At 36.0% G+C, this 14,144-nt stretch overlaps 1 protein-coding gene across 8 annotated transcripts in view; it reads right to left on the reverse strand.

The window, feature by feature from the left end:
- Window positions 1–558: 558 nt before the first annotated feature.
- The window catches only part of ATG5 (autophagy related 5), a 97,552-nt gene continuing 83,966 nt past the window's right edge, over window positions 559–14,144 (reverse strand). For all 8 annotated transcript variants that reach the window (XM_081139697.1, XM_081139692.1, XM_081139695.1 and 5 more), the window contains one exon: window positions 559–1,335. In XM_081139697.1, coding sequence (XP_080995823.1) covers window positions 1,199–1,335 — 137 coding nt within the window. In that variant the 3' untranslated portion in view covers window positions 559–1,198. The remainder of the gene's footprint in view (window positions 1,336–14,144) is intronic.

The following is a 14,144-nucleotide window of genomic DNA, read 5'->3' on the forward strand; positions in this document are numbered from 1 at the left end:
CGACATTCAGTATGGACAGCTTACAAGGAACAAAGTGTAATGCACAAATACTTCCCGCTGGGAGAATCCCAGCAGTGTGGTAATAAAGTGCAGCAAAACCTTCCTTATACTGAATGAGAATCTAGTCACCCCTGAATATTTTTGGTAATGTTAAGGAAAAGCTACTGCAGTCAGGAGATCGGTAATCTTTAGACTTCAAAGACTCGCTGCCAGGGACCACAGTGAAATATTAGACCTGAAGCCAATGAAACACACTACCTTGGAAAGGAATCAGTTTTCCCAAAAATGCAAACTTATTCTATACAGATGCTTAGTATACTATGATCTGACAGGTTTGCAGTGGGAAAACAGCAAAGATAAATAACATTATTAATATCTTTAGCATGTAAAGGACACAGATTTTAAAATCGGCAAAAATCGGCAGCTAGAACTCCTAGGAGAGCTCCTGAGACAGGTTATCCTGTGCCAATGACGACGGGTCTCAATGGTAACACGTGAGAGTAAAAACAGTGATCTACTATGTGTGAGTCAAAATACTGGAAAAGTGACAAAACTGTATGTTATTAAATGACAAAACATATTTCGAAGCTTTATTTAAAAATCTCTCACTGTTCATTATCAAAGTTACAAGATTGTTTGCATACCAATAGACAGACTGTAAACATAGGAAATTTTCATTAAGGAAAGATGGGTTTACTGTAATTTGATCTTTTACAAAAAATTGCTGCAAGTTATTGATAACAGAATTTCTCTTTTACTTTCTTAAGTCTAATTCTCTTGAAAATTAAACCAATGTTTCCACTCCCTCGAGCTAAAGTTCAACCATGGTCACCTTAGGAAATACCCCTGTTTATTTGTTAATCAGAAATACAAACTGAGTGGCACATATTTCCATTTTCTTCTTAGGCCAAAGGTTTCGGCTTCATTGTATTTTACAAGAAAACAGAAGACTTGCAGTGGTCCTGTAAAGTCTTTCCTGTCGCAGCTGAGGTTTAATGACGGCAGTGGAGGAAAGCAGTGGTGATGCAAAGCAAGACCAGCCCCAGTGCCCTTATCAGACAGGGAATCTTTTTCCTGTTTGGCTTGCAGCAGGGTTTCTGGTCAGGTTGCCTCCACCAAACCTGACTGAAGCAGAAGGGTGACATGCTCTGGTAAATCCTGTGTAAGGGCGATTCTGTTCAAGCAAGTAGTCGATCCTTCAATCTGTTGGTTGTGGGATGATACTAATATGGAGAAAATTATCCGGGTAGCTCAGATGTTCACTCAGCCACTGTAGAGGTGTTTCCAACATTGGCTCAATTCCATGAATCATCACTTGATTCTTTTTTCCCCCATCTATTCCAAGAAAGAAATCCAATAATAATCAATACGACTCAAAACAGTTGAAGGAAAAATAATCTGCCTTTTAAGAGTCCTTAGTGAATTAGATGGATTTTACAGCTTCAACAGATTAAACCTGGTCTGTCCCCTCAGCAGGAAATGTGGACATGGAGAAAGTTGAAATGTTGCAATATGTATCACCCAAAACAGAAACCTGAGAGTTACAATGAATTCTGATAAAAAAATTCTGTTGCTCTATGTGAAAGTATTCATTCTTTCTTAATTACTGTGCTTACCTAAGATTGACGTTAATGAAACTATAGTGGAGAAAACAGCCCACTGTACCCACTGACCAAAACTTATTTTAGCTGTGCATTAAAAACTGTACTACATGGCAATTAAAAATCGTGGGTCTAAGAAGTAGGTCAATACAAATTAAAAAAAATAAAATAGGTATGTGAGTAGAAATCATCAAGAATAAGATCTATTTAGGAATAAAACAGATGGGAGCTGCAGGTTAATTTTCAGTAAAGTTGTTCAAATATCTGTCAGGAAGTTTCAGAGACATTATTAGGATAAGAGTTCAAGTTTCCATGAGAAGGAACTACGAGTCTGTCGCAGGGATTTCTGTTTTAGAGTCACGAAACCTGATTGACTCTCGTCAACACCCATTCACTAATTAAAAGGGTGCAGCAATTCATACTTTTCTTTTAAATTCCAATTTCATTACAAATGAAATTAAGGTTAGTTTTGCTTCTTTTATGGTTTTGGTATGATGTGCTGACAATCTTTAAAGTAAACAGAAACACCTAGGAAAGCAAAGAAAGCAAAACCATATATCTCTTTTGGAAGAAAAAACAGAAACTTTGCATCACTCCTTTAGCACAATTCTTGGTTTGTCTCTTTTAGCCTCTTCAAAATACAATGTCTAAACCTCTCAGCTTCCTGGAGAGAGAAGACAAGGAAACAGGGAATTCATGGAACCACATGAGAGGGAAATACCCTATTTTCTCCTCTTTTTTCTCTGTTCAAAATAACTTTTGCATCTCTAGTGCTCTAATGTCTAGGCAAAATGGGCTGATGATGTATGGTGATAATGGCTTGGCTGGCACCTGAAACAAGAGACCTTTTAACAAAATATTTAAACTTCCTGTTAGAAGCAGCACAGTCCTGGGAAGTGACAGTCAACAGACTGACAATACGAGAGGACACAAAAACACTACAGAGAATTGCTAGAAGAATGCCCAAAAAACCACCCTTAAACACACTATCAATCCCTGAAACAGTCAAATAAAAGTTCCAAACAAACCCCTGAATCACTGTGTCATAGTTTAAAACAATTTTGGGCCCGGCCGGGTGTGGCTCAGCGGTTGAGCGTTGACCTAGGATCCAGGCGATCGGGGTTCGATTCCCGGTCGGGGCACATGCCCGGGTTGCGGGCTCGATCAATGACTCTCTCATCATTGGTGTTTCTATCTCTCCTTCTCCCTCTCCTGTCCTCTCTCTGAAATCAATAAAGATATATTTAAAAAAAAAAAATTTTGGATTAAAGACATCACCTCAAAATACTACCACACCAACCTAAAAAATGCTTTCATTGTTTTGTCTGCCAATCTTCGTTGTATCTATACATGCATTTTGCACAGTTGTGATCAGTGTTAACACAATGATTGGTTTTCGTAATGATGAGTAAGTATCATCTATAAATAAAGCTATATACAGAATACTATAGAAAGCAGGGTATTAGTACTCTGAGAACACTGAAAACGTTGGTATTCAAATGGATAAGCCCTCCGCTATCTGGAATGATTCACGCTTCGTAAATTCTAGATTGCCAAACTTTACTGTATTAAATCTTTCTTAGAATATTTGAAAACATTTCCGGTGTAGTTCTCTTTATATTCTTATTATATATTTCTTTGAAATATCTTAATATTCTCAGAATCTTCCTCCTACTTAGCACTGAGTCAAAAAATGAAAGAGCAGTGGTGTAAGAGTAAAAGTTCCTTATCTGTAAGGTTTTTCCTTAAACCAGTCACTTTTGGATATTCTGAAACCTAGTAGAAGAAACAAGTCACAACTCAGTATCCAAAATACTGTGCCTCAAGTATTTAAATGTGGGAGCAAATATAATATGGCCCACTCATGCATAGCGTGTTTGAAAGGTGAAAGACAAACCCTGTTACACAAGAGGATACTGGGAGTTAAAGTTGTACAACAGAAGCTGGAGAACATAAGCATGATCCAAACACTGTATAACAAACTCAATAAATCACATAATCACAAACCTGAATAGGCAGCACTGATTCTCTGCTTTAAATTGGGGCCACTTTTAATCTACAACATGAAAGTGTCACTAAGTAAATTAAGACAACGAAGGAAGCGGATCTAGAACTGTCATGTCCCGCAACATAACAGTTTAAAATTTCAAATACATTATTTGGTCACAGCCTACATTTGTCCAAACATGTCACCTGTGTAGAATCTTTTTTGTTTTCTGACTTCCTCCAGAAACACACTGTCACAGAGGGATTCTTAGAGTGGTGCAGCAATTCTCCTGGTAACAGTAACTTCAGAGTCTCTCATTCATCACTGTATCTCCAGTGCCTAGCACAGGGCCTGACACTTAGTAACTTTAGTCTGTAAATGTTTTCAGGGCTTGGATAACTTGGCTGCTGGTAAAATACACTGCCAAAATTAATTTTTTGAAAATAGCTTTTGATGGCTAACATGACTATATAGAAGAGCCCTACCTGTAAAGACTGTTTTGGTTATTAAAACAACAAAAAGTCAAAATGTTTCCAGATAAGCCAAGTACATTTGCTATCACCTAAACTCATGCTACCATAAATAACAACATAGCATGACCGTATTATTGGGACAGGGAGAAAGGTCCCCTTAGCCCTTCAGTTCTTCAGGCTGGCTGAAAAATACAAACAACATACAGATTAACATAAGAAAATAAAAATTTTAATACATGTGCATAGGGAATTCACATAAGCATGAAGACTCCAAAAACAGCGAGGCAATACTGGGTATATATGACATTTTTGGGCAAAAGAGAAAAGGGGGGACAGGGTACTAGATTTCAGAAGTGAGAATGGGCAATTTATCGTAGTTGAAGTACAAGGCAGCAAATTCTTGTTAGGCAACTCAGAAACGACAGGAACACAAAGGTGGGGCGGGGGGTTGTATCTAGCCTAACTTGCCTGGTCTTCCTGGCTAATGCTAGAGTCAAAATTCTTAAGGTGATTAAGTCAAGGCTCCCTTCCTAAAGTAGGAATCTAAGAAAAAGGGGAAGTAAAAAACTCTTCCTGAGTGTGTTGGATTTTAAGTGATTTCAGTCTGAAATAATCTGCATGCAGGGTGGCACATTTTGGGGATGCTTGCTCCCGACCCCCACAATACATTCTGGTAACATCAGAAAGAACAAAATGGAGCGGTGAAAAATCAGCAGATGTTTCTTTCCTAACAGTAGAAAGGAAACACTTGATGATACTGCTAAAGCAAATCATGTTTTTGGTAAATATGTCTTTGTGTTTCAAAATGCGAATCTAGAATTTAATACTTGGGGATAAGAAATATGTCACTACAAAGCAAATGACTCAGGAGAAAAATGTTACTCCACACTTCACCCACTCAGATTTTTTTAGAAGTTAGTTTGATGCTTTAAAGTAGGCAAACACTGAGACAGTAATTAAGTGAACTGGTTCTATATGAAATTCTCTCATACAGGGCACTTTTTGGATATAACTTCAATTTTCATATAATTTCAAACATACAGAAAAGTTGCAAGAATAGTATAAGAAATTCCTCTTCTTTCATCAGTTGTTTACATTTTGCTCCATTTGCTTTATCATTCTGTGTATATGTAATTACTTTCTGAATCATCTGAGAGTAAATTAGAAACACTAAGCTCATTACCCCTAAGTATTTTAGTGTGTACTTTCTATTATCAAAATTAAAACATTTTACCACTGATACTGAAGGGGACAAAGGTTAGCCACCCTAATATTGCTTTCTGGGATGTTGATTTTAGGCTGGTTATTAAGAAACAAGACTCAGGCCCTGGGGTGTGGATCAGGTGGGTGGGCATCATCCCATCACCAAAGGGTCACAGGTCTGATTCCGGGTCAGGGCACATTGCCCAGGTTTCAGGCTCAATCTCAGGCAGAAGGTACCCAATGGATGTTCCACTCTCACATTGATGTTTCTCTCTCTCTCTCTCCCTTCCTCTCTTTAAAAATCAATAAAAAGATAGAGAAAAAAACAAGACTCAGAAAGAACGTCTGGCCCTCCCCTTTCCAGCCCAACAGACTCAGTTGGAAAGACCTGTTTGGGGAAGGAATTCTCAGCATATTCGCCTTATCCTAACATGATTTATGTATGACAGGTAGGAAGACTCCAAGCAGAGACCCCCCACCATGGTCCTATTGTTTTCTGAGCTGCCTAGCACGAACATATTTGGCACTTTCTTGCTACCTATAAATTATCCATTTTCACTTTTAAAATCTAAGACCACCTCTCCCCCTTTGCTCTTTTGTCCAAAGTGACATATAGACACAAACTTGCCTCAATGTCTTTGGAATTTTCATGCTTATGTGAATTTCCTGTTTGCACATATTAAATTTTGAGTTTCTCCTGTTAATCTGCTGTATGTCATTTGAATTACTAGCACAGCTAGAAGAACTTAGAAGGTGAGAGGAAAAGTATTTCTTGTAGCCCCACAATATAATACTATTATGTAATAATTTCAAATTTTATCAACAATCCCAATTATTTTTACTCCAGTCCAGGATCTAGTCTAGGAATCATACATTGCATTTAATTTTCACTTTTCTATACTCTGGATAGTTTTTAGCATTTTATAACCTTGACAACTTTGAAGAGTACATGTCATTATTTTGTAAAATGTCAAGAGCAAATTTTTAAAAAATTATCACCTGAGAATGTGTATTTATTGATTTTTAGAGAGAGAGGAAGGGGGAGAGAAAAACACTGATCAGTTGCCTCCCATGTGCATCCCAACCAGGGATTGAACCTGAAACGTAGGTATGCACCCTGATAGGGAATCAAACCTGCGATTTTTGGTGTTTGGGATGATGCTCCAACCAACTGAGCCACCTGGCCAGGGTTCCACACAGCAATTTTAAAAACTAATCATTTTAATTAATCTTCTAAATATAAAAATAGTCATTCATAAATCCTTTGGGTTTGTGACTTAAGGAAAAGGGTAGAAACAAATGTCTAAGGCATGTATTTTCTTTAGGTACAGATGGAGCTCAATTCACATAAAGATCATATATCAACACAGAGACTATCAGAATAAAGTTTCATTTCTTATATGTATCTCACTTGTAAGTCCAAGTATTATAAAATAAGATAACTTTGTATCATCACCAACAGCCTGATAAAAACAAATTCAATTCTGAGCTAGCATCTACATTACGGTATTTTTGTTTTTTTTTAATCCTCACCTGAGGATATGTTTCTTTTTTAAATTGATTTTTAGAGAAAAGGGGGGGAGGGAGGGGAGGAAAGAGAGAAACATCGATGTGTGTGAGAGAGACACCGATGTGAGAGAGAAAAATTGATCATTTGCCTCTCGCACCCACCCTGACCTGGGATCAAACCCACAACCTTGGTATTGGCCCTGAGTGGGAGTCGAACCCACAACCCTTTGGTGCACGGGATGATGCTCCAGCCAACTGAGCTACCTGGCCAGGTCTATATGAGACTTCTATGCCTGGACAGGAAAGCACTTCCTTTAAATTTCAAATCGCAACACTAGTTTCAAATTAAGAGGCCAATCACCTAACCTTCTGAAGTCTGCTTCATCTCAGTGTGGATAAAGAATTCTAACATCAGGGCTGCATGAAGGATTAAGTGGAATATACAAGCACAGAACTCAGCAAAGCATTTGGACATGGTAGGTATTCAAGAGTGAGTGACTTTCTTCCTCATTCTTCCCTCCTGCTCACTCTCTAAAATATAAGTGTCAAATATATTACTAATAGTTAGTGAAGACCTAAGATCAGCTTTTGAAAAGTCATGGGTTGGTAACCAGTGAACAATCACTGTAATTCTCTTCCTGAACACACATTTATGAGAATAATTGTTTTACTACTAACACGCAAAGGCTATGAGCGTCTGGCCTCATGTTAATATACACTCCGCATATTATTATGCAGTGTGGCACATGAATTTTATGACTGTGTTAAGACAAAAAAAGAATGACAGCAACAAAAATCCAAAGACTCAATCATTATGCAAACACCGGAATGAATAACATTTTTAAAAATTCCTCAAGTGCTGTAAACCCACTGGATTAAGCTGGCAGTGCTCTCAACACGGATATTCAGAGAGTACATCATGGCAAGTCACATGAGCCCTATTGTGCTATGATTATGTTGCTTAATAGGCCTTGGTAAGGTTCTTATTCTTTTAAAAGATGAAAACATTCTTGGGGGGAGGGGGATGACTTCTAAAATCTTTGTTATACATTTTTAAAATATTTGAGAACTCACAATATGTGATGAATCTGTCTTTGGGAGATTTCTATTAACAATGGCTCATAGCCTCCCCCATCCCAATCTACATTTTAATCCTTATTTTTTAGCTGTTTTTCAACAAGGAATATGACCTAAATATCTTTAAAAACAGGTCACTTGAGTCTAGAGAGGCGTAAGTTTCATTCTTACCGTTAATAAGTAAACTAAATATGTGAAATCTCTGAATTTAAAGGAAGCTAAAGAAATGGCTAGTATGTCTTCATGGGAAAATGATTTTAATCAGAAAATTTCAGTTTAAATAAAGAACTTTCTTTTTTAGTTCACACTCATGAATATGGAATAATAGAAATCTAACGCCATACACTGTAGCTATGTTTTTAGCTTTGTGGCTTCACATTTACATTTTATAATTCAGCAGAAAATGACTTGATTTGCTCTTTTGAAATGTGTGATGCTGAAGGTAAAACTTCTAAATAATACTGAACACTTGTGAAAAAGTTTTAAACAAATAAAGAGATGAGCCATTTGATTACCAATGGTCTGAACAATTTTGTTCAGTCTGACAAATTCTTTAACCTCTGATATGTTCATTAGTAAAACGCCAACTAATTGAATCCATCGACATGAAAAACCACAGGCTGAAATCTGAAGTGCATACATCATGTTGAAGGATTCTGACTCAGCCTCAGCGGTAATAGTCAGTGAGGTCAGGTCAAAGAGGGTTAAACCCAGCCAGGATACAGCCAAAGGAGTACATCAAACGCGGATTTTAAAAGGGCAATTAATCTTAGACAGAAATGCTTCCTGGGGAATGAGGTCTCAATCTTAAGAGCACACTACATGATGTAGCAGTAAAAATGAACATATACAAGCTTACGGAGCTTTTATCCTATGATCACAAACAGAAGGAGAGTGCTGTTTATCAGAGAAATACAAACCCATTTAAAAATACTTACATTAACTTCTTCCGGATCTATACTCACTTAGCAGTACAGGTCTTAATGAACATATTATATCACAGTTAATATGTACCACATATCTCTTTCGATGTATAAATTTTATATATTTTAAAAAATTATTTCTGCCTATGATATTCCCAGAGCCTTGACTCTTAACATTTTATACATGATTTTCAAAACATGGCCATGTTAATTCTTTCATTGACTTTCGCTTATATCTTTATATTTCTTAATGAGGACATAAACCAAAATTCAAACTAAAAAACAATCCCATATAATTAGTTATATTATAAATAGGGCACTATATTAAATTAAGTGATTGTAAGGCCATTTAAATAAACTAAAAGCCTCCTGACAATAAAATAAAAATGTGGTAAAAGTTAGAAATTAAAACTTGCTCATTTACCCCTGCCAAACAACTCTGAAATACAGGTTCAAATGTTTTGATCTGCTTCCATAAAATGACCCAGTAATTCTAGTTGGACATAATAGGGCCCATTAATATTTGTCAAGTATGAATAACAGAATAGCTCAGAACTGGTTCATTTAAAATATAGGCGATAGTTACACAGTTCATATATGGCCAGACTGAGGTTGCACAGGACTTATTTTAATGAAGAGATGACTAGCTTTTAATAGTCTGCATGTGTTACTATTTTGTTAAGGGAATTTTGTTTTCTAGCGCTAAAGATGAAATATTAATTGTGCAAGTGTCTGTTCCCACTTTGAAAAAGTCATGTTAATTGATTTAACTTCTTGAGATTTAGGTAAAGAACAACAATTGAGGGAAATCAGAAGCATGTTCTTGACAGGTCTAGTAATCTCACCTTTATTAACGGAGAATAACAAAAATAATCTGTTTATTACTTCTTTGATTTTAGAAGACATATGTCAATGGATTAACTCACTAACAGATTCTAGATCAACATTAATCCATGTTACCCAGGCGTTGGGACAAAGAACGGAGATGGAGGGAAAGTAAAACAATTAAGGCAAAGAATTTGACTCATTTTGCTTTAGAATTTGGTGGAATAATGATAAATTCAAGAAAAAAGATATAATTATCAAGTTAAAACTGAGCCTAACAAATTGCTTTTGTCCAAACTGGAGTACAGAAGATCTTCGCTCCTGAGGGCTACATTTGAAAAACTTTTTGAATTCCCACTGTGAATAACACTGTAACATTTTTTAAAACATAAAATATACATCCAATGAGAAAGAAAAAACGAAGAGCAGAGTGTGTTAGTATGAGACTGAAAGGGCAAGGCTCCCATTAGAGTCCAGTGACCCAGTCCCGCATGTTGGGCTCACAGTATCTCAGCAAAATTACAAAAGGGCCTTCTTCTGGGACCTTCTTGTGAATAGCTAGAACCTTCAAATAAATGTGTGTTCTGCTGCTTAGTCTTCAATGAAAAACTTTCACTAGCAGCAACATTTTCAGACCTCTAGCCTTAAGATTTTCTTTTTAATATATTTTAACAAGTAAATGATAACAGAGCTGGCCACAGTGACTATTTAATTTCTAAAAAAAGTAACTATCAGTGGCATGGAACTCTTGCCACAATCTAAACTATAAGAAGTTACAGTATCAGCTCACAATTCAGAGTTCACCATATATTTACACCTCTGTACATAGGCTGAACATCAAGTATTTGTCTCTGCAGAGTAGGTTTATCAAAACACCATAAGAAAAAAACATTTATTTGTGAAAAAAATATTACCAAAATAATACAAAAACACCACCAAAAAGCTAACTGTAAAACCCTAGAATAATATTATTATAAAAATCATTTAAACAAACTTTTCATTCATTTAAATCCATCCTCTGAGGCAGGTACTAGCAAATATTCTCATTTTATAGAATAAGAAACATTAAAGGAAAAAAAAGAACCACTACTGAAATAATGTTCCAAATTAAAAACTGTGTAGATACACAAAGAAATATTAGAATGAAAACAAATTCTAAGTGAGTGAAAAAAGAATTACTGAAATTGTAAAGGCATTATTCTTCTTACTTCTGAACCCTAATTCTGATGAAGTTTGGGGGTTTGTAGGTTTTGCATTTTGGTGTTATGAAATGCCACCTTTTTAGGGGACAGTGCCACCATTCTAACAAAAATGACTATTGCTGGTTCAGACTTCAACTGGAAGGATCTGCCTTGGATGAATAAAATGAGATTTAGATATTTCTTTGCTCTAATTGCTTTCTCTCTAAAAAAATTTATTATAACCCCAAACAGTTAACTCACTTTATAAACACAAGCTAGCCATATTATAGAGCAAAGGAGGAAAAAATATGAATACATTATCTTTTCTTAATTTTTGTAAAAACCATTCTGTGGTTTCTCATAAAGCATATAAAAAATAAAGCAATATAAATTTAAGTTAGAATGCCTAAATGGGGTATTATGACTCCCCTAGTCTAAAGCTGTTAAAATTATCTTCCAATGTACTAATTAAGCAAAAAAATAGATAAAACTTAAGTCCCTTAGTTCCTCAGTACTTTTCCCACATTTCTGACCTCACTGAAAAATTTCTGCATATTTATGAGATAAGTAGAAAACTATGGCTAGTCCTTCAGCAAATAGAATAGGGACATTTTTGACCAAATAGTACCCCTTAACTAGCCCCTGGATAGCTGGTGAAGGATTCTACCTCTACAGTGGTCATGTGGTATATGATCTAGCCCCTCCTTTTCATCTAATTTCTGCTCACCTTTTAGGACTTATCTCAGTCTTCACTATCTACTCCAGAATGGATAAAACAGGAATTCTAGATGCTTCCTACTATTCTCTGCATATCTCTAGTCCTGTACATACCAATCTGTACATCTTTCTGTCCACTCCAAATGGACCAAAGTTTCTTAAATGTAGGGACTATGTCTTACACATCTTATTATCCCCAGTGCCAGAAGACAGTTGACACAAAGAAATTTAATGATGAATAATGAAATCTACAACATCAACTGGAAACCAAAAATTAAAAATGGTTAGGAAGGGACTCAAAGTAAATAAGGTCCCAGGAAGCAGGACAGAAATGGAAATGAAAAAAGGCAAGTGGCTACAGGATTGCACTTGTTGGAAAGAGAGATGCAGGAATACTTACTAATTTGCCATGGAATGTAAGCTTTTCCTTACACATATGCTCCATTTGTAAAATATCCATATGAATTCAGGATTAAAACAGCCTGTCACAGAGAACTCATCAACTGGACCTTTGAAATAAGTTTATAAAGCACAGATAGACACTTTTATTCTCCTGAGCCTAACCTACTAGGTTTTTATACATTACAATTAGAAAACTGGGAAATGAAATGATTGGGCAAAGCTTTAGGTGTTCTGCGTTCTCCCGAGTAAAAGAATAAAAGCTATGGGTCTTAACTTTTGTTGGTTTTATTTTGGTATGTTGTTTTTAGTGAAGAAAAAAAATATTTCACTTCACGTCTGGTACAGAAGCTTAGCTCTGAGTCATTTTAACTAAAGCTGACACCACAGAAAAAATTTACCTGAGCTCACCTTTGATTACTTCCTGTTACCTCTAACTTGGATAACTCCTCTAGCCACTTATAAAACAACAAAAAGAAACACACAAAGCATAATTAGTTACTCCACAAGAACAATGACCTAAAACACGTCTTCATAATTCTTAGTAATTCTACCTTCATGTGATGAAATAAAGATAAAATTCTTCATGCATGAATCACTTCTTTTAAGGAGTAGTAGACAATGGTGCCACATAAGTTTTATGCAGTACTTTCTCTATCATGTGGTGACAGCCAGTTCTTATCCAAACACACCCAATCTTAAAGTCTCGCTTTCAGCCTAAGTTGGGTGCAGATGTTTCAAAATGCTTCATGTTTGACACTGCCACAGGCATACTGAACCAGACAGTAAACAATTCTTAACTGAAATAGTGACCTGTTTTGAATATTTCCCACAGGTCCTGAAATGACAGTTATTTTCCAATATGAGGCGACAAAAGAAAGAGGCAAATAAAAGTTTTTCCAGATACTCGTGTTAGAAATGTGGCATCCTCCTGGTAGGAAAGGTACAATCAAAAGAACCTCAAGCGTTTAAGTGCTATTTATAGCATTTCAATGATGTCTGTATATGGGGGGTGTGTGTGTGTGCGCGCGCGCGAGCGTGCGCGTCCCCATCAATATAAGTACGTGACAATTTGGGTGGAAAGAACACTGTCGCACAAAGATATCCACCAACAGCATCTGAATAACACCTAAAAGGCAGGTTTGTGGATTAAAGTTATGAGTGGCTACCTCACCACACCCCCTTCAAAAAAAATACATGGGAGGTCACCCTGTATATTCTTTAGAAATATATGTAAATATAGGACATGCTAAAAAATTTAGAAGAGAATAAAGAATCTTTAAAAGACTAAAAGGCCTCACAAATGTGTGTGCGGTTCTTACGCAGGGCCACGCTCGCCTTGCATGTACTGTGATCTGGGTGCAGGGTGGCGAAAGAGCACAAAGGTGTATTCTGCCAGCCCAAAGCACGTGACCGCTTTTCAAGTAAATGCCTTCATGGCACAGCCACCATTTTAATAAATTCAACAAGAGTGGTCAGAATCATATACAGGAACTCTAAAATAACAAAATGAACAAAATAAATATAGACGTTCAGGTTCCTAAGATCACACCTGGAAATACTATAAAAGAGAACAGCACGTAGATGAGATTAGATACTAAACACAAAACATAAAATAAAGAAGATAAGGCAAACATTTCAGAATGTTAATTTAAACTAAACAAAAGGGTTGAAAATGTGAAAACGAAAATAAATGGTAGCACAGTAAAGTGGAAAAAACCAATGAACCAGGAGTTAAAGATCTGAGTTCTAAACCTAGTTCTGCAATTAAGTAGCTAAGAGACTTCTAGCAAATCATCTAAAATAAAAAGAATGACCAAGTAACTCTAAGATTCTTTAAAGATATCAAACACAAAACTAACATCCAGCCAATTTCTTCCTGTTCTTCCCTAGGAAGTTTCCTTGCATCATTCTGTGTATTTGTTGATAAGTGTGCTGCTGGTTGGGGGATAGATCATTACAGTATAACAGTTTTCTTCCAAAGTTGAGTTTCATTTTAATATTCTCACTCAATAGTGAAGGATCTTATAAAGAAGTATTATTTTAAATGACACAATGTTTTGAAGGCAGATTGTCAAAAAAATCTAAGAAAATAAAAATAAGGTAGCCATTTGAATATCAAGCTATAGCTTAAATTTCAATTACTCTTAATTGATAAAGGCATTTTTTTTTACAATGTTCTTTAAAATACTACAAATTACTCAAGAGAAAAAAATACAGTGCAGACAAATGAATAATTGAAAGCCAAT

This window comes from Miniopterus schreibersii (assembly GCF_964146895.1).
Source record: "Miniopterus schreibersii genome assembly, chromosome: 6".
NCBI classification, from domain to species: domain Eukaryota; kingdom Metazoa; phylum Chordata; class Mammalia; order Chiroptera; family Miniopteridae; genus Miniopterus; species Miniopterus schreibersii.